Below are 27,744 nucleotides of genomic sequence, written 5' to 3'. Positions count from 1 at the left end.
ACAAACATGTCCCAGCTCAAGTGACACAGTCACAGGAGGGGACATGTGTAAATAATTTTTCTCTTTCTTTATTACAAAATTTCAATATGTTCTTAATCTCCCTGAGGCAGCTCAGTGCCCTGACTGTCCCTCTTCCTTCTGCCTGCCTGCCCATGCAAAATGGCGGTGCGCAGGGCAGCGATTGGCTCTACGCCCGCCCCCGCCCAGCCCGTCTGACATAGATAAGATTCTGGCCAAGAAGTTAGATCAATTGGAGTTTTTTTAAAGAACCAGCACAGGCACGATGGCTGAATGCCCTCCTTCTATACAGTCAGATTCTATATTTCCAGGTATGCAATTTTATTAACTCGTGATGCTCTGCTTTCTTGCCACTGTTTAGGTTGTGATCATTGCACAATGATTATTGCGTAATAAACAATGGGAATAGCAAAGCTTTCCATTTTTCCCCCATTTAATCTTCTCCTTGAATGCTTCAGAATGCTTTAAATTTCTTTGATGGCGGGTGTGGAGTGATTGGTTAGCTTCCCACCATTCCCTGGTTATCCCTTTGCTACATACAGGTTTGCCTACACAAAATCATTAGCAATGCCAAGTTGTTATTTGCCTGTTCAAAATTGCAAATCCATCATTGTTAATAAGTAGAGTAGGTCAGAGTCCAGGAGTCGAGGGCTGCCCACACACACACACACACACACACACACACGCACACGTCAAAAATCACCAATAAGCTTCTAAACTGGGCTGGTAATCAGGGAGCCCTGCATCCTATTTTCTGATGGCATTCACCTCGAGGGACTATACAACTCCTGTCAAACTGCTATTGTGTAGGGAGCTTTAGGTTTTTGATCCAACAACAATGAAATATGAGTTATGATACCTTTTTACCATAATCAGCTCCATTTCAGAATTTCAAAGCACCAAATGATTGTTATTCATTTCTGCAGAAGTATTGAAGTTTCATGCCATAATAGAACTTGTACAATTCTAACATGAAAATCATAATTAGGAGTATTTAAAAATAGTTTCCCTGCATTTGGATCGCAGTTAGTTGGCATCACACAGTTCCACATTGGATAACAAGGGTGCAGGTTGAAACCCTGTGACCCAATCAAAAACTTGGGTAAGCTTCAGTTACTGGGATATATTGTTCTATCTTGAGTCCCATCCCTGGAGAAGATGGTAAATCAAGGCCATGAAAAGGTCATGATTTTCAGCATCCAAAGTATTTTGCTTTTGTTATTCGGATACAGTTTTGTTTGCTTGGCTTGGGGAATGAGAAAGGGACCAAGACATGACTATGAAAGTATAATGATCTGATACCTTGCTGCCAAAAAGATGGGGAATTTTGCTAGAGAGTTCTCTTCAAACAAGATCGAAATAAACAGTCTCAGTAAGTTATTTGCATTAGAAATGTTTGCCCCAGTGGTCTGTTTTTCTAGCTCACCATTCCTTTCACATTTTATTTTGTCATAGAAGCACGCGCCTACTTCATTCTTGTTTGGAGCCTGTGCATTACTTATAAAGATTAAAGCCTTATTCTTTATATATTTTATTCATTCTTATGGTATGGGCATTGCTGGCAAAGCTGGCATTTATTTCCCATCCCTCAAGAAGATGTTGGTGGTGGGCCTTCGTCTTGTACCATTGCTGTCCAAGCCGTGCAGGAAGTTCCAGGTCTTTGACTCACTGTCAATGAAGTATGAATTATGACACTGTTTCATCATAATCTGCTCCATTTCAGAATTTCAAAACACCGAATTATTGTCCTTAGTTTCTGCAGAAGTTCTGAAGTTTCATGCCATAATAGAGCCTGTACAATTTAATAGATTTGTCTTTTTAACACTGTAAACAGAGCAACTGATTCTAATTACCATGCAAAGAAATTCTGTACCAATCATAGTCACGTCTGATTCAACTCTCCCCTGCCCCATAAGCTGACGGTATTAATAGATACTTGGAGAATTCCTTCAAAGTCTTTTTATTCCTGAGCTTTCTTGCATTTTTTTCTCTTTATTTTGTCTGTGAAACAGTTAAACCATTGGTCGTCCAGGACTCCTAATATTTTACACATATAATTTGAAAATGTTGGGGTATCTTTATGAAACAGAATAGAAACCTTCAGCCTGCAGAGAGAGAAGCTCTATTAATATGGTTCTCTAATTAGACAATTTGTATATGCAAATTGAATTATGAAACAGACTTTCCACAGTAACTCAACTCAGCCCTAACTTTACAAAACAAGAGAACATAATTAGGTTGTTAAGGATAAATTATCAGATTAATGTATTTGCATATTGATTATGTTAATTAGGATAATTTAAAACATGAATTAAGCTGGTATAAAAATTGTCCTCCCTACCCATGGTTACCTTTATCTCTAAATCTGCCATTAAATGCATGTGTTAACAATGATTTCAGGCTATGTACCAGAGCTATTTAATTAAACTGTATGTTAACAGTAGATGGAAGAAGAGGAAAGCTGCCATCTAGACCTCATCTGTTGCATGAATAAACATTTATTTCTCATGATGTCCAGCAATGTGAGGAATTAGTTGGTGCAAGTCAGTGCAGTGGGTCTTTATGCAACCTGTAAGCCCTTTATTAGGCTAAAGATAACCATGCACCATCATCGCGAGCCAGCTATTTCCAGATGTCTTTGCACCTGGCCTTGTGCCAAATACACTCAGAATAAAAAGAAGGGCCAATTTCAATTTTTGATTTCTTCAAAGTGGATCATATTTCTGGGGTGTTCAACTCAGTGTTTCAACAGTGAATGATGATAAATACACACGTGAATCTTGTGAATGCTGCTGGTTTATGTCAGTGACAGCTGGCATGAGCCTCAATGAGGAAAGTGGAGGAGGTCCAACAGCAGATAACATATTACAAGGATGCCTTCTCCTTCCACTGTGACCTCTATTGTCCAGAAAACCAAAAGCAGAACTTTTAAGGGAACAAAATCACCTTCCGTTTTGCCTCCAAGTCACATCCCATTCCTGACTTGGGAGAAACAAGATGAACAAAGGATTGGGAGAGACGGATAGCACCAGAGTAAGAAACAGGAACAGAGTAACATAGGAAATAGGAGCAGCAGTAGGCAATTCAGCCCCTTGAGCCTGCTCCGCCATTCAACTAGATCATTGCTGGTCTTCTACCTCAATGCCATTTTCCCACACTATCTGCATATCCCTTGATATCTTTAATATCTAGAAATCTATCAACTTCTGACTTGAACATCCTCAATGACTGAGCCTCCACAGGTCTCTGGGGTAGAGAATTCCAAAGATACACAACCCTCTGAGTGAAGAAATTGCCCCTCATCTCAGTCGTAAATGGCCTACCTCTTATTCTGAGACTGTGGCCCTTGGTTCTAAACTCCACCCACTCCCTAGCCAGTGGAAACATCCTTCCTGCATCTGCCCTGTCAAGCCCTGTAAGAATTTTGTATGTTTCAACAACATCATCTCCCATCCTTCTAAATGCTAGAGAATACAGACCCATTCTCCTCAATCTCTCCTCATAAAACAATCCCGGTATTAAGCATTAATGTATCAGGTGAGGGTCAGATTAATAGAAAACACAGTAAGATCTAATTCAAGTTTGTAATTGCACAAAACATGGTAAATAAAGTTGGTGAGATGCAAGTGCAGATAGCCACCTGGGAACATGATCTTGTGTTGACAATGGAGACCTGGTTTAAAGAAGGGCAGGATTGGGTATTATATACATGTATTCCTGTGTACATTCCTGGACACCTGGAGTTCAGGAAAAATAGGGAAGGAATTGGGTTGTTTTCGTTGGAGCAGTGAAGACTCAGGGGTGACCTGATCGAGGTGTACAAGATTATGAGGGGCATGGATAGGGAGCAGTTGTTCCCCTTAGTTGAAGGGTCAGTCACGAGGGGACACAAGTTCAAGATGAGGGGCAGGAGGTTTGGGGGGATGTGAGGAAAAACTTTTTTACCGGGGGGGGGGGTGACGGTCTGGAATGCACTGCCTGGGAGGGTGGTGGAGGCAGGTTGCCTCACATCCTTTAAAAAGTACCTGGGTGAGCACTTGGCACGTCATAACTTTCAAGGCTATGGGCCAAGTGCTGGTAAATGGGGTTAAGTAGGTAGGTCAGATGTTTCTCACGGGTCGCTGCAGACTCGATGGGCCGAAGGGCCTCTTCTGCACTATGTGATTCTGTGATTCTGTGAAAGGCAGGTGGAAGGGTAACAGTATTGTTTATGGAGAATATCACAGTGCTAGAGAGAAAGGATACCCTGGAAGGTTCAAAGATAAAACTATTCAGTTAGAGTTAAGAAACACTAGAGCTACCATTACTCTCCTAGGTATAAAAGCAGAAAATGCTGGAAATTCTCAGCAAGTTAGGCAGCATCTGTGGAGAGAAACAGAGTTAATGTTGTAGTTCAATGACCTTTCCAAACACTGTGAGGTGTATTTTATAGGCCACCAACTTGTGGGAAAGGTGTAGTGGAGCAGATTTTCAAGGAAATTACAGAGACTGTACAATACTGTAACAATAATAGGGACTTTAATGACCCAAATATGGACTAGATATTAATAGTGTAAGGGCAGAGAGGAGGAAGAGTTCCTTGAGTACATTCAGGATAATTCAATATGTTTCTAGTCCAATGTGAAAGATGGTATTGCTGGATCTGGTTCTGGGGAGTGAGGTGGGTCAAGTAGATCAAATGTTAGTAGGGGACCATTTAGGGAAAAGTGGTCATAGTATCATAAGGTTTAGTTTAGCAATGGAAAAGGACAAGGGACAATGAGAGAAAAAGATACTTATTGAAGGAGGTCCAATTTTAGTGGGATGAGAATGGATCTGTCCCAGCTAAATTGGAATCAAAGATAGGCAGGCAAAACTGTAGTGGAACAATGGACTGCCATTAAAGTGGAGATGGTTTGGGTACAGCTGAGGTACATTCCTATGAGGCGAAAAGGCAGGAAAACAAATTCCGAGCTCCCTGGTTGATGAACGAGACAGACAGTAAGAGTGCATATGAAAGATGTCAGGTTGATGATATAAATGAGAATGAGGCTGAATATAGAAAGTTCAGGGGGGGAATTAAAAAGGATATAATATAGGTGAAAGGAAAGTATGAGAAGACACTGTCAGCTAACATAAAAAGGAATCCAAAAGTCTCCTATAGGCATATGAATAATAAAAAGGTAGTAAGAGGAGGGTTGGTGTTGATTAGACACTTAAAATGGGATCTATGTATGGAGGCAAAGGGCATGACTGAGGGACTAAACAAGTACTTTGCATCTATCATTACCAAGGTATAAGATGCTGCAGTTGAGGCAGTTGAGATACTAAATGGGCTAAAAAGAGGAGTATTGGAAAAGCTGTCTGTACTTAAAGCTGGCAGGTCACCAGGACCAGATGAGATGCATCCAAAGATGTGAGGGAAGTAGAGGTAGAAATTCTGGCGATACTGGCCATAATTTTCCAATCCTCCTTCGACACGGTGGTGGATGGGGGGGTTGATTCCAGAGGACTGGAGAATTGCAAATGTTATACCCTTGTTCAAAATAGGGTGTAAGGATAATATCAACAATTACAAATCAGTCAGTTTATCTTCAATGGTGGGAATGCTTTTAGAAATGATTATCATTAACAGTCGCTTGGGCAAGTATGGATTAATTAAGGAAAGCCACCATAGATTTGTTAAAGGAAACTTGTATTTAACTTGATTGAGAGTTTTGGTGAGGTAACGAAGAGGATTGACAAGGGCTTTACAGTTGATGTGGTGTGTATGGGCTTCCAAAAGCCCTTTGATAAATTGTCACATAGGCTAGCCAGCAAAGTTGAATCCCAGGAAGAAAAGGCACAGTGGCAGCATGGATATAAAATTGGATGAGTGACAGGAAATGGAGAGATGGATGGATTTTAAGTGGCACAGGGTGAAACCTCTGCCCCATCTGAGGAAGATGTTTCGAGAGGTACCAACCAATCAGATGGCCGGCAGCTCACTGGTTCCAGCACTGCCACTAGGAGCGGTGGCCACTGCTGGGACCACAACCAGTTCCCAGCAAAGATTGTCATTGGAGCCGGATGGAGAGGTAGGTTCTGGGGGGACAGTGGGGTGCTGGGTGGCGGGGATTTCGGTGGGGCCAGGCTAGGAGGACCCAGCGATGACGGCAAGAGTGGAGGGGGCATGGTGCACAGACCATGGGTAAAGGGGAAACTGGGAAGTGCATGGGGGCAAACCCCGGTAGGGTGGCCTCTGATAGACTGTAAAAGAAGTACTTCCCATTTCCTGCTAATAACACCTGGCATGGGACTTCTGGGCTTCAAACCTGGCTCCTGCTTCCACCCTCCACATGAAAAATTGCAATGAGGCAGGAAAAAGCCCTTAACTGGTCATTAATTGACCACTTAAAGGCCTCAATAGGTCTGAAATATGTTTCACCCCTCTCCTTGGATTCACCCAGTTCTGTTGAAGGGTCGTGAGGACTCGAAACATCAACTCTTTTCTTCTCCGTCGATGTTGCCAGACCTGCTGAGTTTTTCCAGGTAATTCTGTTTTTGTTTTGGATTTCCAGCATCCGCAGTTTTTTGTTTTTATCTAGTAGATAGTGTGTTGGATTTCCAAAAGGCGCTCGATAGGGAGCCACATAAAGGGTTACGACCCAAGATAAGAGCTCATGGTGTTAAGGTGATATATTAGCATGCATAGAGGATGCACAGAAAAATGTTAGCCAGGATAAATGGGTTGTTTCCAGTTTTGCAAACTGTAATTAGTGGAGTATCATAGGGATCAGTGCTGGGCCTCAACTACTTACAATCTATATTAATGACTTTGATGAAGGAACCAACTGCCTTAGAGCCAAATTTGCTGACAATATAAAAATAGGTTGGAAAGCAAGTTGTGAGGAGGGTACAAAGAGTCCGAAAAGGGATATAGGTAAGTTAAGTGAGTGGGAAAAAAATTGACAGATGGGGTATAATGTGGAAAAGTGTGAGGTTGTCCACTTTGGCAGGAAGAATAGAAAAACTGGATATTATTTAAACTGAATGAGACTGCAGAATGCTTTGTGTACAGAAGCATCTTTCTGCATGAATCACAAAATGTTAGCAAGGGTATTTTCCATTGACTTCAATCTTGTCCTTTAGTCGACTTACCTATTATCCAAATCTAACTTGGTGCTTTTTATGAGTTTTCTGAGGTATTGAAATATTGTGATAAAGTTGTGTTGCATAGCAGATATTGAAAATATATTGTAGTGAGGAGCAATCAGCAGAATCTTTAGACTTGCTGATAAAAAAAAACACACATACAACTGTGAAACATTCAGTCTTTGTTCTCTGGCTTTTTAAAAGTTCTGTTGCACAGACACACCTGAGGGCCTGGAAACAGGAGAAGCAGTAGGGCTGACGATTTCTCTCGCTGGTCCTGAGTGAATGTCCAGGATGTCTAGGTTGGTGTCCAGAAGCATGTTCATGCTCTTTCTTTTATCCGCTGCCAATGTTTTGTTTCCCACACCGTTCCCCGTTTCCCACATCTTCTGAACCCACCCTCCTCCCCCACCTACCACCTCTCTTGGCTTCTTGCCAAAGATATAAATGCTCTGCATTGATAATTGTAAGTAAACACCTGCTTCTCTAAAAACATTATTAATGAAATGTTCCTTAGATTCAGGATTTTCATGTTATATTCATTATATAGTATCTTGATAGAGGGGAGGGCAGATCTGTGATTACTAATCCATTTGAAAAGGGGCCTTTAATCAAAAAAGTTTGGGAAGCATTGAATAATCTAAAATAGACCCAGGCATGAGGTGAGAAAAACCGAATGGGTGAAAAGCTTTGGGCCAAAGTCACCTTTATCCTCCAAGGTATGCTACATTTACCACATGTACGGCCTCAAATTACTCATTTACTGCCTCCCAAAATGTTATTTACTGAAAGAAAGCTATTGAATTTGCATTTGAATGAATCAGTACAAACTGCATCCGCCATCTCCCTTGGGAGCCTTTTCTATAGGCTGATCACTCGACTGGCAGTTCAGTCGATACTACTTCCCCAGATTTGTTTTGAGTTTTGAATATGCCCCATATCAAGCATAGGCCTTGTCTTCTGATTCCAGTGTCCTCGGCAAGTTGAAAATAGCTTGACATGATTTACATTATCAAGGATCTTTAGAATCCTAAAGACAGTAACCATATCACCTCTCAGCATTTCACTTTTCCAGTGAAAACATCCCAATTTACAAAAACACTAGTGACGGTGTTTGTAGGAAGACTATTATTCAAAGAATGTTCTTATAGAACCTTGTTTTGCCCACTGTTTGTACAACAACTAGAGTCCCACCAATACACTGCAGCACAGGCCTATTTAAAGACCGTCTCTTCAAACAAGCTGAGATTTCCAACTCCTGGTGAATGCTGCCACACAGTAAATTAACTCATCTCAAAGAAAGCTGCGCTGAGAGATCTTCCCAGGTCTATGACGAGAACTTTAACTCTCAGCGATTGTGCTGTAGTTCAATAGAGATTTCCAGCATTTAGGTGCAACATTGTCATCAATCTCTCCAAGCAGCTAATGACATTAAATCATTCTCACAGACAGCCAACCAGGAAATGAAAAGCACAAATAATCCTATCACTTCTTAAAAAATTTACAGGGATCAAGATTGAGACATACACATGGACTGAAGGTGGAAGCTGAAATACCATGAAAAATTCCTATTTTTGTTTTTAAAACATCTAATAATTAATCAACATGAAGACATTTAGCAACATTCTACAAATATAAAATTATGTTTTCAGGCCAGATCTGTTGCTCAGCTGTAGTTATTACTCACATCATCTTTAGAAACCCATTTACACCTGATTGAACAAAGTTTAGGTTTTGCTGGGGTTTTGAACAGTGATGTGATGGCAAAAAGTTCTTGCTGCATCATTTGATTTAGTTGAGAGAAGGTTCAAAAGAGGGAGTAGGAGTCCACAGAGCAGCAATGAGGGACACCTTGCAACTTTGGGAATTTTTGTGTTAATTTGTGCCTGTGCTAAATCCTGAAGTTGTGGTTAGCTTTAAAGGGGTAATGACAGTGAGCACTGGCAGCTTGCCAGCAAACAGCAAGCCTCCTGGGTGGAGATTAACGGCCTCTCCCGCTGTCAGGATCTTCCGGTCCTACCAATGTCAATGGGGCTTTGAATCGCTCGCTGCATTTTCCAGCCGCGGCAGGGCCGTAAAATTCCGCCCTATGTTCTTTCTCAGGCCTTTTATACATCCGCTAAAAAAGTGTCCAATGGCCATGCTCAATATCAGCCAGACAATATAATTTACATTATTAAGTCCCTTTAGAATCCTAAAAACAGCAAACATATCACCTTTCAACATTTCTCTTTATTGAGAAATTAAGAATGCTTTAAGACAAAGAGCAGAATTTTCCGTCCCCTTTGGCATTGGCCTTCATGGTGGGCGTGAGTGGATAATATGGCGGAAGGCCAAAAATTGGTTTCATGCCATTGTGAAACCAGTTTGCAATTGTCTGCTTAGCCCATCAATGGTGGGCCATGTTTCCTGCCGCCGCATGGCGGGAACTTCGTTTTCATACATCAGCATATCGTTATAAGCCCTGTTCACCGGAATCATCCTTCCATGTCCAATTTACCACCCACCTGCCAGCCCAGAACATATCTTGACAAGTGTAATGTGCAGAAGTCAGAACTTACCATAAGGGCCTTGCTCACATCATGGACATCCAAGGAGCAGACGATGTTAGAGCCCTACAGAAACCAGAGAAGGAACATGTGCATCGCATGCTGGGTGGATTCTGATGGATATGGCTTCACTGTAAAGCAGCTCACGGAAGGTGGGAGGTCATCATTGAGGGTCTGCTTTGGGACATCAATGTCTTGGCTACGGATGATCATTGGAGGGGTGGAGAGGAAGGTCTAGGCTTAATTTGGAGAGGAAGATATAGTCGGGGGAGTGAGGTTGGGCGAGGGGAACCGATGATGCCAGGGAGGTGGGTGACGTTGGGGGTTGAGGGAATAATTGAGGAGAATACAGCAATTTAGGGGGTAGGTGTAAAGGGGGAGGAAGGTTTAAGGGAAGGAGTTTGGAGGGGGAAGAAATTTGGAGGGGGGAGGGACGTTGGATGGAGGAAGGAGTTCAGAGGGGGTATGGAGTCCAGGGGTAGGAAGGAGTCCAGTGGGGAGAGAGGAGTTTGGAGAGGGGAAGGAATCTTGGGAAGGGAAAAAGTTTGGAGGGAGGGGGAAGGAGTCCAGGGGGAGGAAGGAGTAAGGGTAGAGGAAAGAGTAAGCGCAAGAAGGACTAAGATGGGAGATGTCCAGGTGAACGTGCAAGGGAGGGGTCTGTGGAGTCGATGACTGCCTCCTGGGGAGCCAAATGAAGGAATGGTGAGAATGGGAAAGGGCAGAGTGAGCCGGTAGGGTGTGAGGCTGGTGGTAGTGGTAAAAGGGATGGTGAGGGTGGTTGGTGGAGACTCGGAGGCAGACAAGGACCCTGGGACTTGCAAGGCCCGTAAATGAAGCTGAAAGACACCATTACACATTATTTAGTGAAAGTGAATATTTTTCAGATTATTAAGTGACAAAATGTGTTCACCCGTGCAACCACTTGTGATCAGAAATTCTTAACTTTTCTAACCCTACCACTTCTTCTAGGTGCTGCCCTGACATCCGCAGCAGGGGTGGAGACAACCAGTGCAATGGTTGGCACTGTTGCCTCTGATGATTTTGGCATGGGTCCTCTGGTGAGCTGAGGTTTTGGGGGTCCTGGCTTGCTTTGGTTGTCCTCCTGTCTCCCTCTGCTGTGACAGAGGATGAGTTGAGGGAGTCACAGGCACAGGGGTCTCGGAGGAAGAGGGCAGCTTCAAAGATTCTTGAGTGGATGAATCCAGGGGTGTCCAGCTGTCTCTTCTCCTCCCTTTGGGTGCTCGAGAGCTCCGGCCTGACTCATTGAGGGGAAGGAGCACCTGGAGGGATGTCAAGGTGCCCCGTTTCCCTCTCACATTTCCACTGCAGGAACATACCAATAGCTACCGCGATGGAGTGCAGGTCTGTGCACATCTCCGCATTCTGCTGGGCCAGGGTCACCATTGTGTCCACCATCCTTCCCATGGAGACCTCTATATGTGCACATGTGGGCACCACTTCAGAGAGCAGGCATACGCATTCCACCAAGTTGTGTGCCACTCTGTTGAGAACTTCCAACAGCTCTGCGTGAAGTTCCCCTGCCCTCTGCTGACTCTCCATGATGAGTTAGAAGTTCAAATCCAGAGGCTCGTCATTCGACTCGGACGTCAGAGATACTTTTTCCCCAGCAATCCCCAAGTGCCAGTGAGCATAGCTGCACTTGCCTCCTCCTGCTGCGGACACATGTCCTTGTGGTGACCACCAGATTGTGAACCCGAACCTGCTCGAGATCTACCGAGGTCTGTGTCTTTGCGCTGGTGGAGGGTGTGGGTAAGCGCTGCGATGGGTTCCCCAGGCTGCTTATTTCCAGCTCTTCAATGGAGTAGGTGCCCTCTTGACTAGAGGTGAGGACGTGGATGGAATTGAAGGACTGGCTGGCAGAGGGTGTCGGTCACTTGGCAGAGCTCCTTGTGAACCAAAGTGGAGATTATCAGTGCATGGCAGCAGAGTCAAAAGCAGGAGAGAGAGCACTCACAGTTGCATTGAGGGAGGGATGATGTGGTACAGGATCCTCATGCAAGTGTTCGCTGCCAACCTCACCGTCGCCTCAGGCACAGTCCACGTCCTCACCAATCAGCGCAATGGCATGCTCCTCAAAGTAAGTGAGGGGCCTAATGTGGGACACTCCACCCCCAGTCTGGTGTGAGCCAGCTTCTCCTGCATGAAAACGGATGAAGAGAGTGTGAGCAGGACTCATGGCACTGGGTGGAATGTTTGTGTGGTGAGCGGAGCCATGGACAGGATGAGCACGTGAGCTCCAGATGATATGAGCCTGATGGAGATGGTATGACAGGTTTGTGAGTGTGTGAGTTGAGGGTGGTGAGAAGAGTGAGTTACCCTGGCAGAATGGATGAGAGCATTCATCCTCTTCCTGCACTGGGTTGCTGGCCTTTCTTTGCAAGGTGCTGGCACTGACCACCACTGTTGTTGCTTCTCATGCAGGTTCAGTGACCTTGCTTGCTGGCCTTCCCCCAAAGCGCAGCCAGAAGACATTGAGCTGGATGTCCTCTGTGTCCAAAAGGCACTCGAGGGAGGCATCGATATATATGGGGCAGCACATTTCCTCCCTTTGGCAGACAGCAGTGCGCAGCAGCTTCCTGTCCCTTGAAGAGTGCTAGTTCTTTGCAGGTGCGGCCTTTAAATATGGCGCCCTGTTAGCAGAAGGACTGAGGTGATGGCGGGCTGGACGAATGAGAGGACCCAGCGTGTTTCTCAGAAATTCATAATTAATGAGGCGGGATTGGGATGACATGGTGTGAAAAGCCGCCATTGCGGTCAGCGGGTTAACCATCCTTTTTCCTATCTACTACCACACTTAATGCAAATCTCGGACGATCCCACTCTAATATTATTTCAGGCCAAGAGGGATTGTCTCTGCCCAAGAAGTGAAAATACCCAATTTCTTTTGAAATTTATATTATCGATAATCACATTCAGACATATAATCCATGGTATATTCTAACGTAATGAAAAAGTTTTAAACCATACAATGTAATATTATACAGTGACCATAGTCTTATACCATATAAAGTACATTGCATTTTATGTAAGGGTATTATAGACCACCATCAGCAGACAGAGCAGACAATCGCAAACTGGTTTCACGACATAGTGAAACCGATTTATGGCCTTCTTGCCATATTGTCTGCTCACACCACCGAACATGCCTGATGGCCTGTTGCATTGAATTGTTCTGTGCTTGATAATGTGAATCTAATTACTATTAGTACTCACTGTGCTTGATTGATTAAGCCTGGGTTTGGACTCTGAGAATAGTAAGCAAACTGTTGAAGTTGTTGCAAGCAAAGAGTTGTAAGCATTGAGCAGACATTTTAAAGCACAATCAATAAATTCCTGTTGCACATATATAAACTGTTGTGTCATCTCTGCATAGCTCTGGGATATAAATCATGTAACACCAAGACCTATCTGGTGCTCGTGGCTCAACATGAAATTTAATGAGCCATCAGGAATGTTGGGGAATAATCTCTGAGGCAAAAAACAAATAATGCTCATTATTTTCTGTGATACCAACACTATATAATTATTAATATTTCTCATTGTACATATATAGAAACTTACCAGAAGTCAAAAGGAATCCACCTCCTAACTTGTATAGTTTGGCACTCACAAATGGCACTGCACAAACTACCAGGAATCCTCCCACAAGACCAATAGCCACACCAATTATTATGAATGCTGTCCAGAAGCCTCGATACACTGTAAAATGGAAAGAATATTAAAGTTAATTAGTCGTGCTGATTATTTAGATGTATTCACTTCAGTTTCTGAATACTAGCTGATCTGTAACTGAATTGTTCATGGACAAAAAGAAAGAGGAAGAATTTGTGTCTCACATTTTTCTTTAATCTAATTTGCATTCCCTGTTTCTTTCCATTGCACCCACCTCTGCCATTTTGTTCTTTGCTCATGTGTTTCTCTCTTGTTTTATTATATGTCCTCTCATTGGATGGAATCCTGTGGAGATGACGGGGCTCCTGGCCGATGACTTGAGGACTGGTGGGACACCAGCATTGCGTCTTTTTGAGAAGGCCCACCACATTTTGTGCCACTCAAGAACTAAACAGGCCAGTGGCAGGCCTTTCCCCACGATCAAGGACGCCGGCAACACAAGTCCTGCTTGTCAAAAGCTGCTAGCCAATCAGAGGCTAGCAACTATTCTGTACTCAGCAGTGCCAGTGGGCAGGCTGTGGCTGCTGCTGGTAGTGCACACACCTGAGGCCTTGCAATGCCAGAAGCTGTAGTGGCCAGGTCTGGGCCTCCCAGATTCTAAGTCTTGGGACTAAGTAAGTGTGGGATCTCAGGGCAGGGAAGGGAGGTGAGGCTGGGGTGGGGGGTGGTGGCTGTTGGTGGAGAGATGGGATCGGGAGGAATGGAGCACCAACAGGAGACAGACCTTGTTGGGCGGGGTGGGTGTGCCAGAAGTTGAAAGAAGGCTGTTGATGAAGGCACCTCTCCCACTTCCCACCCGAGGCCTGAGCTGGGTTACTTTCCTGGCTTCCACCCTGCCCCTGAACTCATCCTGCCAGCCTGAAAATTGAGGCTGCGCGGGAAACAACTGGCCACTTAGGGGCCTCGATAAGGACAAGGGCTGACAGGCTAACATTGGCCCTCTCCCATCCAAATTAGGGAGAGGTCAGGCAGGCAGAAGGCCAGTGGGAAGGCCATCTGAAAGAGTTTATGGTCACCAACCACCCCCATCCTCATCACCACCCACTAAACTGTCAGTGTGGGACTGTAAAATTCTTCCCAGAGATTCCATGTTCAATGGATGGTTATCCCACGGCAATGGCCACTCCCTCAGCTCCAAATCTGCCGCAGGGAGATTCACCCCTTCGATCACAAGGGCCTGCTTACTTGCCTGGCCCTGGCACATCAAAAAATGTCTTACCCTGCCTATGGTGGTGTTTTAACATGGAGCTGCCTTCTCCTTCACTTTGCCTCATTTGCAACAGCCAGCCCCATCAGTGGAGCTGCCTTTTAATTGACCGCTGCTGGCAAAATTGCCCCTGCAGTCCCACCATCCATCTGCAAGGGCTCAGGACCCACGGCCTGTCAGTAAAATTCCAGTCATTATCCCTTCCTTCTTTCTGCATGTCACTCACTTTCAGTTTATCATTTCAGTTCTCAAGGAGATCTGAAGAGCTCTTGGCAAAGTGGAGTTGAGACGACAACCAGATTAGCCATGATCTTATTGAATGGCGGAGAAGGCTCGAAGGGCTGAATGTCCGACTCCTGTTTCTATGTTCCTATGTTCCCATTCAAGGCTGGAGACAAAATAACATCTCTCCTGAGAAATGGAGCTTCAACTTTAGTTTAACCCTGAAATTTGTATTCTTGGAAAATTGAGAAGGTGAATTTATGAGACTCTGGAAAGATCATTTTGAAAGTGGGCAGAATAGAAAGGATGGATGAGTGCTCAAACTTTGACCAAAAGAATTTTGCCTTTATATAACATGAAAAGGAATTAACAAATTAACATATTAATCGAAAACTAACAAAAAATTCAATTTCTGCCAGATAAGTGAAGAATGGAAGAAGAATATGTGGTGGCCTTCAGAACACTGTAGGCAAATAATTGGATGAATGGATCACAACGTATCCACCAACCAACTGGAGCATTGGATAAGTATTCGAACATGTTAGTCAACAAATTCCCATTAGGCAATCAAATCACTGGAAGAATAACAGAAGCACAGGCCAAGTGATTTCCACAAATAATTCAGAGTAGCAAAAGGTGACATAGACTTCATGGGCCAACCAAATATAAAGAACCTCCAAACTTGACACCCTTGGAAATATAGGCTGCATCTTCTGGTCAGCGAGTGGGGGGCGGGGCCCACTCGCCGATGCATAAAATGATGTAGGGTGACATCGGGCGTACATCCCAACATCACCCCTCGTCACTTAGATTTTCAGTTTGGCGGGCGCACCCATCGAACTGTCAAAGGCCTATAAAGGCCATTAAAAAAGTAATTTAAACGATTAATGGACTTGCCTGTTAAAACCTTAAGGTTGGCGGGCAGGCGAAGAGCCCAGGCAGCCTTCAGAAAAAAACATGAAACCTCATCCATGGGCGGGATGCGGTTTCATGAGGGTATTAAAATTTGTATAAAATGTTTAAATAAAAGAAATTGACATGTCCCAGCTCATGTGACAGTGTACTGAAAGTTTGAATCTTGAGCTGATCTGAGGCAGCACTTTGCCTCTCGGCACAGGGAATCCCCCTCCCCGCCCGCACAGGGAGTGCACAGCGCTTCCGGGTGGATGTCACGCTGGGCGGGCTTAATTGGCTCGCCCATGTTAAATAGCGGTGCGTCCCCGATCGGGGCAGCGATTGGGTTCTCATCCACCCCCGCTCGCCCCTGCACAACTGCACCCCCCTCCCTCCACCCCCTCACCAATGGTGAAGGAATTTCTGCTCATAGAAGAGGTGAGAAAAATCATCTCATTTTTAACAAGAAACATGTACTGTCATTTAAAGCTAATTATGTTTCAAAACATACCAGCAGTACTGTCATGTGAAGATACAGGTCCCATTGCGATTGGAAAAGGGAAGAGATAGCCATGGGCGCAGTACTTGGACGGAGGTTGGTTTGCTGTACAATACAAAATATGAAGACATTAATAAAATTCTCCAAGAAAATGTAACAAATTTGTGACTATGGGATATATATTACTGAATGTTTGTTCTTAGCTTCTTTTGGCCAGATTTTTGTTGTTAGGTACTTTGCCTTGCTAGAAACTAAAGTTGTTTCAAATTTTTACAGAAATTGTTGCACTATTTTTAATTGTGGTTTAACAATGGGTTAGGAGAGACAGTGAGCAGAGAACACAAAGTGTGAAGACTCCCAAGGTTTGAAAGGAAGAAGATAAAGTTAAAAAAAATCTGCTGCTGAAATCCTGGAAGAGTTTATCTTGCATAGATATTTTTTAAAATAATGCTTTAGGTTATTGTACAAACATAAAAAACATGAAATGTGTGGATGCCTGGAAAGATCAAAGCCAGTTTCACAAATTGTTTTACTGGTTTGTTTCAGACAAAAGTTTACATTCCTTGACAAGTAAAGGACCAATTTGCAGTGGCGAGAGTCAATGTGAACTAATAGGTCATTTCACCTTTGGAACATATGATAGGACATTTTATACTGAAAATAATGAACTGGTGTGAGCTGATAATCAGCAGAAATTTCCAGGAGTGTTTTAGATTGGGTGGACGATGATATAGTCAAAAAGGTTGGGTTTTGAGGAGCATTTGGAAAGTAGGCAGGGATGTAACAAAATGGAGCAATTTTGGGAGAGGTTCCAGAAATCAGAACCAACATGGTTTAAGGCTCTGAAACAGGTAGTAGACCCACAGAATAGTAGGGCTGCGTGTTAGTGGAGACTCCAAAGAGTGGAGGGTGATGTTGTGCTATTATAATGATATAATACTTTGGGCTTATTTACTGTACGGGACACAAAGCACCAATTGCTCATAAGGGATTGGGTAAACACGTTGTGAGTTCATTTATTAAGACTAGGCACATGAGAACAATTATACATATAAAGATTGAAAATATCAGAGCTGTGTGTGTGTGTGTGTGTGTGCTCTGCTCAAAGCAAAAGTGAAACCAAGACTGGATCGCATGACATATTTCCAGTCAAGTAATGTTGTGCTGATAGCCCTTAAAGGCACAGTACAACATCCCCATTGTTTTTGAAGATACTTTCGCCCCTCCCAAAGAAGCATAACTATTTGCAATACATGTTCATGTTCAGTTACCATTACATAAATGCATTGAACCAATGAATCTATGAGTCTCTAAAGCATAGAGATAATCTGCTGGTACACCTAGATCTTGTAATGGTTGCCTTGTTTGGAGGTTTCTTTAATTGCTCACAGTGACCTGTAGGAATGTCATTCTTGGATGTTGTTCCTGGTTGCATTTGGGGTCTTGTCCTAGGTGTAATAGGACAGTATGGTGGCTGAGGAGCTGGAATGGATCTGATTTGTTAAAAACAAAAAAACTGCGGATGCTGGAAATCCAAAACAAAAACAGAATTACCTGGAAAAACTCAGCAGGTCTGGCAGCATCGGCGGAGAAGAAAAGGGTTGACGTTAGATCTGTCGAAGGGTCATGAGGACTCGAAACGTCAACTCTTTTCTTCTCCGCCGATGCTGCCAGACCTGCTGAGTTTTTCCAGGTAATCCTGGATCTGATTTGTCCTTGGTTACATCTCACTACTGCACCTAAGTGTGTAATGGCTTCATAGGACCTGGGTTCTGAACAAATCCTTGTCACCTTGGCTGGTTGCCAGGTATCTTCTGTGGGATCCTGGATGTGAACTTGTTGGCCCAACTTGTTGGTCATCTTCTTTTGTAGTTTTAAAAGTTGCTCTCCAGTTTCTGAGAGAGTAGGAGTTTTTTTTTGTATTCATTTATGGGATGTGGGCATTGCTGGCTAGGCCAGCATTTATTGCCCTTCCCTAATTGCCCTTGAGAAGGTGCTGATGAGCTGCGTTCTTGAACTGCTGCAGTTCATGTGGTGTAGGTACACCCACAGTGCTGTTAGGGAGGGAGTTCTAGGACTTTGACCTAGCGACAGTGAAGGAATGGCGATATATTTCCAAGTCAGGATGGTGAGTGGCTTGGAGGGCGTGGTAAAGTGGAGTACCAGTGCCTTTAAGAGAATAGAAGTGGACTAACCATGTGACAGTACTAACCAATCACTGTACAGAGCGTGCTACTGGTTAACTGTAAGTCAAGAGCTGGAGGTGGTTGTGGGAGCACATAAGGATTTAATGCTCTGCCTTCTGTTGCAATAAACAATCTCAGTTTATTTTTATGTCAGTCTCTCTCCATTATTGATAGCAAGTATCAACTAACAGTGTATATGAAGGCGTGCAATTCGAGTTTACTTGACTAGTTAACTCATAGATTCAAGACATAAAAGAGGGGAAATCCCAAGTGGTGGTATTCCCACATGTCTACTCCTTTGTCCTGCTAGATGGTAGTGGTTGTGAGTTTGGAAGGTGCTGCTTAAAGAGCCTTGGTGAGTTCCTGCAGTGCATCATGTAGATGGTACACGTGGCTGCTGCTGTGCGTTGGTGGAGGGAGTGAATGTTTGTGGATGGGGTGCCAATCAACCAGGCTGCTTTGTCCTGGATGGTGTCAAGTTTCTCGAGTGTTGTTGGAACTGTACTCATCCAGTCACACTCCTGACTTTTTTTTATTTAATTCATGGGATGTGGGCTTCGCTGGCTGGGTTAGCATTTATTGCCCATCTCTAGTTGCCCTTGAGAAGATGGTGGTGAGCTGCCTTCTTGAACCACTGCAGTCCAATGCTGTTAGGAAGGGAGTTCCAGGATTTTGATCCAGTGACAGTGAAGGAACGTCGATATATTTCCAAGTCAGGATGGTGAGTGACTAGGAGGAGAGCTTCCAAGTGGTGGTAACCCCATCTTGTCTCTCCTTGTCTTTCTACTCAGTAGCGGTCATGGGTTTGGAAGGTGCTGTCAAAGGAATCTTGGTGAATTCCTGCAATGTGTCTTGTGGATGGTACACACCGCTGCTACTGTGCATCGGTGGTGGAGGAAGTGAATGTTTGTGCCAATCAAGTGAGCTGCTTTATCCTGGACATTGTCAAGCTTCTTGAGTGTTGTGGTAGCTGCACTCAACCAGGTGATTGCACGCCTTCATATGTACCTGTTAGTTAATGTTTGCTATCAACACAGGAGAGAGTCTGACATAAGAACAAACTGTGATTGTTTATTGCAACAGAAGGCAGAGCATTAAATCCTTGTGTGATCCCACAACTACCTCCAGTTCTAGACTTACAGTTAACCAGTAGCCTGCACTGTGCAGTGATTGGTCAGTGCAGTCACATGGTTAGTCCACTTGCATTCTCTTAAAGGTACATAGTACTCCACTTTACCACACCCTCCAAGCCACTCTCCATTCTGACTTGGAAATATATCGCCATTCCTTCACTGTCGCTAGGTCAAAATCTTGGAACTCCCTCCCTAACAGCACTATGGATGTACCTACACCACATGAACTGCAGCAGTTCAAGAAGGCAGTGCCTCATAGATTGTGGACAGGCTTTGGGGAGACAAGAGGTGAGTTACTCACCACAGGATTCCTAACCTCTGACCTGTTCTTGGAGCCACCGTATTTTTTTGGCTAGTCCAGTTCAGTTCTTGGTCAATGGTCACCACCAGAATGTTGAAAGTGGGGGAATTCTGCAATGGTAATGCCATTGAATATCAAGGGGCAAAGGTTAGATTCTCTCTTGATGGAGATGGTCATTGCCTGACACTTGTGTGGCGTGAATGTTATTTGCCTCTTATCAACATGGACTACTTCAGTATCTGAGGAGTTGCAAATAGTGCTGAACATTGTGCAATCATCAGCAAACATCCCCAGTTCTGACCTAAGGAATGTAGGTAATGAAGCAGCTGAAGATGGTTGGGCCTAGGACAAGAATAGGTAAGAGGGTAAGAGTTGGTATGTTGGTATGCACTAGTTTGCCAAACATGATCTCCACCGGTGATGGAATAGTTGTACTTAAAGGTGTCACTGTCAGGTGTGACATTGCATTGTGTGGGTCTTGCTTGGTCTGTCTACATTTTAGAATTTGGGATTTCACTGTGTGAAGCATTTGTTCAGCTGGACCATTAGATCTTGGGTAATGAGGAGAAGAAGTAGTGTGATCTGACACAAATCCTGAAATGGCTTACCGTTATCTGTAATGATCTCTCTAGGCACACCAAATAAATTTGAAACAGTTGGTAAAGTACCCCACTGATGACAATGAAGACAGTGCCATGGAAATGAAAGAGGTCAGATGCATTTTTGGGTCAAGGGTGGATAGGAATGTCACACGGACTCAGTCATGCTTTATGCTGACTTGGCATATGCTCTTGATATGCCTTGCACTTGTTGATGACAACTTCAATGTCATTGTTCATACCCGGGCAATAGACTCTTTCTCTTGCGAGTCTTCTCACCTGAACTATGCCCATGTGTGAGTGAAAAAGTTGTTGAAGAATATCAGATTGCAAAGATTCCAGTATGATGTCCTGCCTGCCTTTAAAAATGACTCCCTGGGAGATGCCTGGATCAACTGATGGACTTGCATTTGTCTGCAAGTGTAATGTTGCAGCTCCCTTGAAACTGCTAATTTTTTAAAACATTCAGGATATTTGGATGTTAGTTTATGAACTGAGGTAATAGGGGTAGTTTCTAAAATTGACCTGTCTTGCGATGTCTGACTGATTCCATGGATTGCTACTAGTGTAAGGTCACAATATGCTTGTAGACTTGCAATCACTGGGCCTTTAGTCCCCACAATGTAGAACATCTGTGACACCCAGGAGGATTAATTGTACTTGCACTCCAGGACTATGGAGCCTGCGCATGGAATAATTGAGCCATTGTACGCTGAAAGTTTCACAACAGTAGGTTTCGCCATGGCCTTCCACACCTGTTGATATATGCCTTTTAGAACTTGCAGAGATAGCATGTTGGCTCTTCCCCCTGTGTCAATCTTGGCCAATAAGGAATAATTACCAACTTTAATTTGAATCTTGGCAACCACGTCAGACGCTGAGATGGCATCTGTTTTCCACGAGACTGACGGTGTGAAACTCATGTTCACTGTTGTTTGTCTTGTTGTACACATCACCATAATTTACTGGTTTGTCAATCACCTTATGCATATGTTTCTGATGGGATACCGGATGGTCATTCTTATTGCTTGAAGTTGTGTCTGGTCTATTTGGATCAGCATATGGTTCTTTGTAGTGCCTCAGCCTTTGCTCTAGTGCATTGCCTTTCCCAATGGCCCTTTCTGCCACATGCCTGGCAGAATTGATGAAAAGCTGGGCATTTCCTTGGTGCATGGAGAAGGCCACACTTTCCACATGACTTTTTAGACTTGGGTGTTCTAGTGAGTGTATCAACAATTGGCATTGTGCTTAGGACCTGTAAGCTTTGTCACCCTGTGAGGATCACATCAAACTTAAGTTCAACCATGAGTAGCCCTTTGATGCTTTATGTCTTGGGCTTGTCTAGCAGATCTTTCTGGAACGTTTCCATGGAAGTTGATGTGATCACCAACTCAACAATTCTGCCTGCTAGCTCGGCATTTGAAAAATCATAGTGCGTACCCTTTTCTCTGCATCTGCTGACACAGTGGTCTGTGGATTCTGAAGGCTGTTGTCAAAATGACATGAACTCTAATCGATGTATATGGAAGTTTAACCTGATCCTGAATCCATCTTCCAATGAAGTCCAGATCTTTTGGAAGAAGGGTCATACAGACACAAAATGTTAACTTTGTTTCTTTCTTCACCGATGCTCCCAGTCCCACTGGGTTTTTCCAGCGCTTTCTGTTTTTATTTTAGATTTACAGCATCCACAGTGTTTTGCTTTAGCCCATATCTTTTGGGGATTTTCTGTTAATCCTGATGTGTTCAGCCTGTGTAAACCGTCATTCCTAATTGCTAGACAAATTTTTATGCATTGCATGTCTGGTTCAGACACACCTGAATCCAGAAAGCAAGGCTGGAGCTGAGTACACAGTAACATTGTGCAGCACTCACCAGGATGGCAAGGGGTGGGGTGGGGTGGGGTGAGGGGGGTGGGGCAACGGCAGCCCTGCCGCTGAATATGGCACACAAGTATTCGGGGTGGGGGGATAGGGTGGGTGAGGGAAGTGGCCACGCATTCGGGAAACCTGTATAAAGTGACCATTCCTCTGCAACTGAGACAGTTCAGGCACAGCCACATTGATATGATTGGAGTCGGGCTTCTAGTTTATCTGCCCACTCAAGCAATGCAGAGGCATCAAAGTGCCACAAAGTTCCCAAAGCTCCCCCCCACCACCACCCCTCCGCCCCCACCCACCTGGCAAGACAGCAAAGTCATGAGCACTTTAGTGGACTGCGGAGCAGTTGGACTGCACACGAAGATGAGGAGATGAGGTGGGTGATGATGACAGGTAATGAGAACACTCCATAAATCTTCACATAGCCTCTGAGAATGTCTGACTCCATGCTGGCCAAGGGCAGCTTGTTTGTGCTCTGTGATCAGGGTCATCTCAGAGATGCAGCCATTAAACTTCAAAATCACCTGATCCTTTGTCCGCCTTTAGCACCTGAGCCCTTCAGGAACACAGCCTTGTTGGTCACAGATGCTGAAGAGATGGGGGCCAGCCCACCTCAAAGGTGCTGAGAGCACACAGAGAGAATGACGGAACTCTGTGACCCCTGCCACAACATTCTGGCAGCAGTGACAAGCACCATCGAGGTGCAGGCATCAGTAATGTGTCCACTGAGTGTGTGGCTGGACCATCACTTTGGTCTGAAGGTTACACACTGCACAGGGAAGGGGCCCTGGACTGAGACACATGTCTTTATCTTGTGCGTAAAGGTTTCATATCTGAGTGATACGAACACTCCTCATCAGAACAAGGAGCCATAAGCAGGGAGACATTCTTGGGAGTTTATTGGCAATAGTGAACATTAGGTGCAAGGGATTAACACTCAGTCCCAGGCTGTGCAACTAACTCTTCTTAACTTCCCTAACCCTGCCGCTACGTCTTGGTGCTCCCCGGCCATCCACAGTAGAGGTGGAGGCAGCCTGCTAACTGTGATACCCTGTCTGTGATGACCTTGACGGGCATCCGCTGGAGGGCTGAGACTTGCTTTTGAGGTCCTGCTGTGTGGCAGTGGCACCCTCCTCGGCTTGTGAAGCTGGAGCTGCAGAGGTCACAGGAAGAGGGGATTCGGATGGGCCGGATACTCTCGGAGTTTCTGGATAGATGGCCCCGGAGTGTGCACCTGCTGATCCACCTCTCTATGGGTGCCCAAGGGCCCCAGGCTGATTCCTGAGGAGAAAAGGTAGCTGGAGTGAGAACAAACTGCCCAGGACCCCTTTCGCACACTCACTGTTGCAGGTCAACTATGGCATCGCCAATGGATTTGAGCCTGTGCAGTAGTGCAGGAGTGACGTCCTGGACCAAGGTCTCCATGACGACCGCCATCCTACCAGTGTTGACTTTGGTGTGTTGGCATGCCGGCGCTATCACCTCAGCCTGGGGGCAGACAGACTCCTGCATTTTGCCTTCCAATCTAGAAGTGCAGCGGACACCCCTTCCTGATGTTCGCGAGCTTGCATTTGCAGCTCCAGAAACTGTGACATGACCGAGTCCAAAGGCTCATCATCTGACTCAGACTCAGCATATTTCTGGATGCCAGCAGTCCTTCAAGTGCCAGGGATCTGGGAAGTCCCTGCTGCCTGCTCTGGATCAGACAGTGCGATGTGTTCAGCAGATTGTGATCCCGAGGCCAATCTAAAGCTTGGTCCCATTGAGTTGCATGTCTCTGTGCTGGTGGAGGATGTGGGTGAGCGCTGTGACAGGACTTCAAGGAGGATGCCTCCAGATTTCTCTCCAGAGGTTTCTCTGGGGCTTGAGTAGAGCCATGGGCTCTGTTGGCTTTTTCCCAAATGTGCCTGCAAAAGCAAGGGGAGATAATTAATGCATGGCAGTGGCCTATGAAACAGGACACATCACTCACATGGCTGTTTGATGGATGTTGCGCTGCTGGACCCTCACTTGGTTGAGCACTGCCAACCTCACCGTCAGCCCAGGACCGATCCAGATCATTGTCGGCCAGCTTTCAAAATCCATGAGGACCTTGACTTCAGGCATTCCGCTACCAGTCTGCAGCCTCTCCCTCCTGTTGTGTACCAGCCTGTCCTACATGAATAGAGATGGAGAGAGTATAAGCAGGATGCCTGCCTGTCCAGATGACAAGTGTGCCTGGCATGTGTGGGTGGTGAGTGGTCCCATGGAAGGGACGAGGACAATGATGGTGAGTATGAGAGAGTGAATGGTAATGTCCCTTGAACTGGCAGTGAGTGAGGGCCCTGTGGATGTGTGATGGGTTTGTGAGTGTGTGAGTTGAGAATGATGAGAAGCTTGACTTACCCTGGCGGAATGGAGGAGATCATTCATCCTTTTGCGGCACTGGGTGGCTGTCCTCTTTGGAAGGGCATTGGTGCTGACCATCGCTGCCACTGCCTCCCAAGCCAGATTAGTGATATTGCTGCCCATCCTGTGGCCAGAGTGGGAGTAGAGGATATTCCGGTGGGACTCCATGGCATCCAAAATGAGTTCCAGTGACATTTCGCTGAACCTGGAGCCTGCAATCTTTTTTGCCTTTCAGGGCCAAGTCTTCCTTGCAGGAGCCGTGGTCTGGGAGCAGTGAGATGTGTGTGCACGGCTGGACTTTAAATATGGTGCCCAGCGCGATGAAGTGGCGAGGTGATAATAGGCAGGTGAATGAGAGCCCACCTGCCATAGAAACGGCATGTTTCCTAGGAATGCATAAATGATGTGGCGGGTTTGGGGCGATACTGCGTGAAAACCCGCCATTGTGGCCGACATGTAAAACATTGTTTTACCCGCCCACTACCGCACTAAGTGCAAATCTGGGTCGATTCCGCCCCATAACTCTTTACACTGTTCAAACATTGTAGGTCAGCTATATCCTAATTCAATCTGGGGAATATTGTAGACATTCTGGCAATACCTCTTTGACCTTCCATCTTCTGTAGTACCTGGGATGAGTGTCTCCGTTGCCACTTTCACACACTTTTCCAAAGCTCGGTCAATGAAGGCAAGTTGTAGTGGGAACGCACCATGAAGTAATGATGTCTTTCCTTTTTATTCAACTCATTGCTCAGCAACTCCCAAAGCCCCCCTTTATAATTGCAAGCTGCTCTGGCCCAATTTTTATTATGGTGTTTTGAGTTTTTTTTGTTTGAGCCTCGCTGCACATTGTCGATCCAGCCCACACAATGGTCAGTCGCCTTTCCTGACTGAGCCAACCCAGTGCTGGTCCCCGCGACACTCTGTTCCTCTCATGGAACTGACAGGCAGTGTGCTGAAATCTCACCATGGGGGACCATCTGCTTAGTAGCTCTTTATCTGAGCACTTGCTGCCGCTGTGTCTCCAAAGCTTTTCTTCACAGTCATCATGTTGCATTTTCAACACTCTCCAATGCTACAACTTCGTTGTGGTCTGTCCAAAATGTCAAGGGTCTTCTCATGCTATGTAGCATGATCTAAGGCTGTTCATCATCTCGTACCTGTACTTAATCTTACTGCCACCTGACTTACCACCACTAATCACCGTGTTGTGTTATTGTAATGGCATAATACCTTGGGTTTATTCACCGTACAAGACACCAGGTACCAATTGCTCATAAGGGGCACGTTGTAGGTTCACTTATAAAGACTAGGCAGATGACAACAGTAATACATAGGTATAAATCTTAGAGGCATCAGAGCTGTTTGTGTGTTCTCTGTTCAAAGCAAAAGTGAAGCTAAGACCATATCACATGGGACAGTAAATGAAACATCTGCCTATGACCTCCCTAGATGGAATTTCTAGGTCCTGTCCAAATAGGTGCAATCCCAGTGAAGACTGGATATGGTATATTTTCTGGCTCCCTGGACATAAATCAAGCCCATGGCCTCTCCAGTTCCTGGAATTTTGGGGCAAAAAGGATTCCTCTTCATCAACCTCTTTAACTGATATCCAATTACTTTTCCTTTGAGTCTGCTTCCCTCTGGGAGCACCAAGTCACTCAATTCATCCTCCAGGTTTCAGTCATGGTCTCAGAGGTGGCACATTCACCACTGGGTCGCAGTATTGTTCACATCTTATGGCAGAGACTTGAGCACATAATTCAGGGTGTCAGTACTGAAGGGCTGATGCCCTGTCAGAGGCGCTGTCTTTTGGGTGAAGTATTAAACTGGAACCTCTCCTCTCCTCTTCCAGCATTATTTGAAGAATACAGGGTGTACAGCATTTATCCCTCAACCACTGCAAGTTCTGATGAAGGGTAACTGGTCTGAAAGGTTAACTATTTTTCCCCACAGATCCTACCTGACCTGCTGAGTACTTCCAGCATTCTCTGTTTTTACTTCAGATTCCCAGCACCTGCAGTATTTTACTTTTGCATCACAAAAAGCAGGTTATGTTGCTAATTAAGTCATTGTTTTTGAGGGAGCTTGCTGTGTGCAAATTGGCTTCTACATTTCTAGACATTATCACAGTGACTACACTTTCAAAGCACCATGCTGACTATGAAGTGCTTTGGGGAAATCCTGAAATAAGATCATGAAACACACTTTATAAATGTAAGCTTTTCTTTTTGAGATTGTGATTAACAATTACCAGAAAATGACTGAATATGGACATCGACAGAGTGGCCCCTGTATTTCAATTGAAAGCACTTGTTGGATATGAGACAGATATATCAGCTGCACATCAGTGACTAAAGTTGACAATAATATATTGGCACTACTTACTGAACCAGAAATTCCAGATACTATCATGGGAAAGGTCTTCAGTGAACCAGCACCGCCAAATGAACCCTTCATGGTGAAAGGTGATGGCTGATTCGCTACGAGTTTCTGTTGCTTTCCTGCTCTGCAATCAACATCATAAATAACATATTAAAAGCAGGCAGTGGATAGGCAAGCTCATAACCAGATTAGAGTCAAACAATTTAAGGTTTTTTGTGCTAAATTTATCTAAACTAGATGAGCTCGTATCACTTACAGCTAGGAAGTTGAATTGCCCTGGTTCCCAGGTGCTGTGCTTTATAGGCCAGCTTGATAGTAAGGCATTGACATTCCAAGCTATTTTGAGGCATTCCAGATAAAACATTAAAATCTTAAACCACAAAACCTTAAACATGCACTCCCTCCACCACCAACACACAGTGGCAGCAGTGGGTACCATCGACTGCAGCAACTCACCGAGGCTCCTTCAACAGCACCTTCTAAATCTGTGATTTCTACCATTTCGAAGGACAAGGGCAGCATATAGATGGGAACACCACCACCTGTAAGTTCCCCCCCAACCCACCCACCATCCTGGCTTTGAAATATATCGCCATTTCTTCACTGTCGCTGGGTCAAAATCCTGGAACTCCCTTCCTAACAGCACTGTGGGTGTACCTACACCACACGAACTGCAG

General features: G+C 44.8%; 1 protein-coding gene across 1 annotated transcript in view; it reads right to left on the bottom strand.

Annotated features, from left to right (window-relative positions):
* Window positions 1-27,744, bottom strand: part of LOC121282256 (transmembrane protein 182-like) — a 54,722-nt gene that overhangs the window by 7,006 nt on the left and 19,972 nt on the right. Inside the window, exons 2-4 of the mRNA XM_041195876.1 lie at window positions 27,071-27,191; window positions 16,208-16,300; window positions 13,263-13,400 (exon numbers count right to left, since the gene is read on the bottom strand). Of these exons, the coding sequence (XP_041051810.1) occupies window positions 13,263-13,400; window positions 16,208-16,300; window positions 27,071-27,191 (352 nt within the window). The remainder of the gene's footprint in view (window positions 1-13,262; window positions 13,401-16,207; window positions 16,301-27,070; window positions 27,192-27,744) is intronic.

The sequence above is a fragment of the Carcharodon carcharias genome, chromosome 9 (genome assembly GCF_017639515.1).
Source record: "Carcharodon carcharias isolate sCarCar2 chromosome 9, sCarCar2.pri, whole genome shotgun sequence".
NCBI lineage: Eukaryota > Metazoa > Chordata > Chondrichthyes > Lamniformes > Lamnidae > Carcharodon > Carcharodon carcharias.
This window is presented reverse-complemented; position numbering and strand designations above follow the sequence as displayed.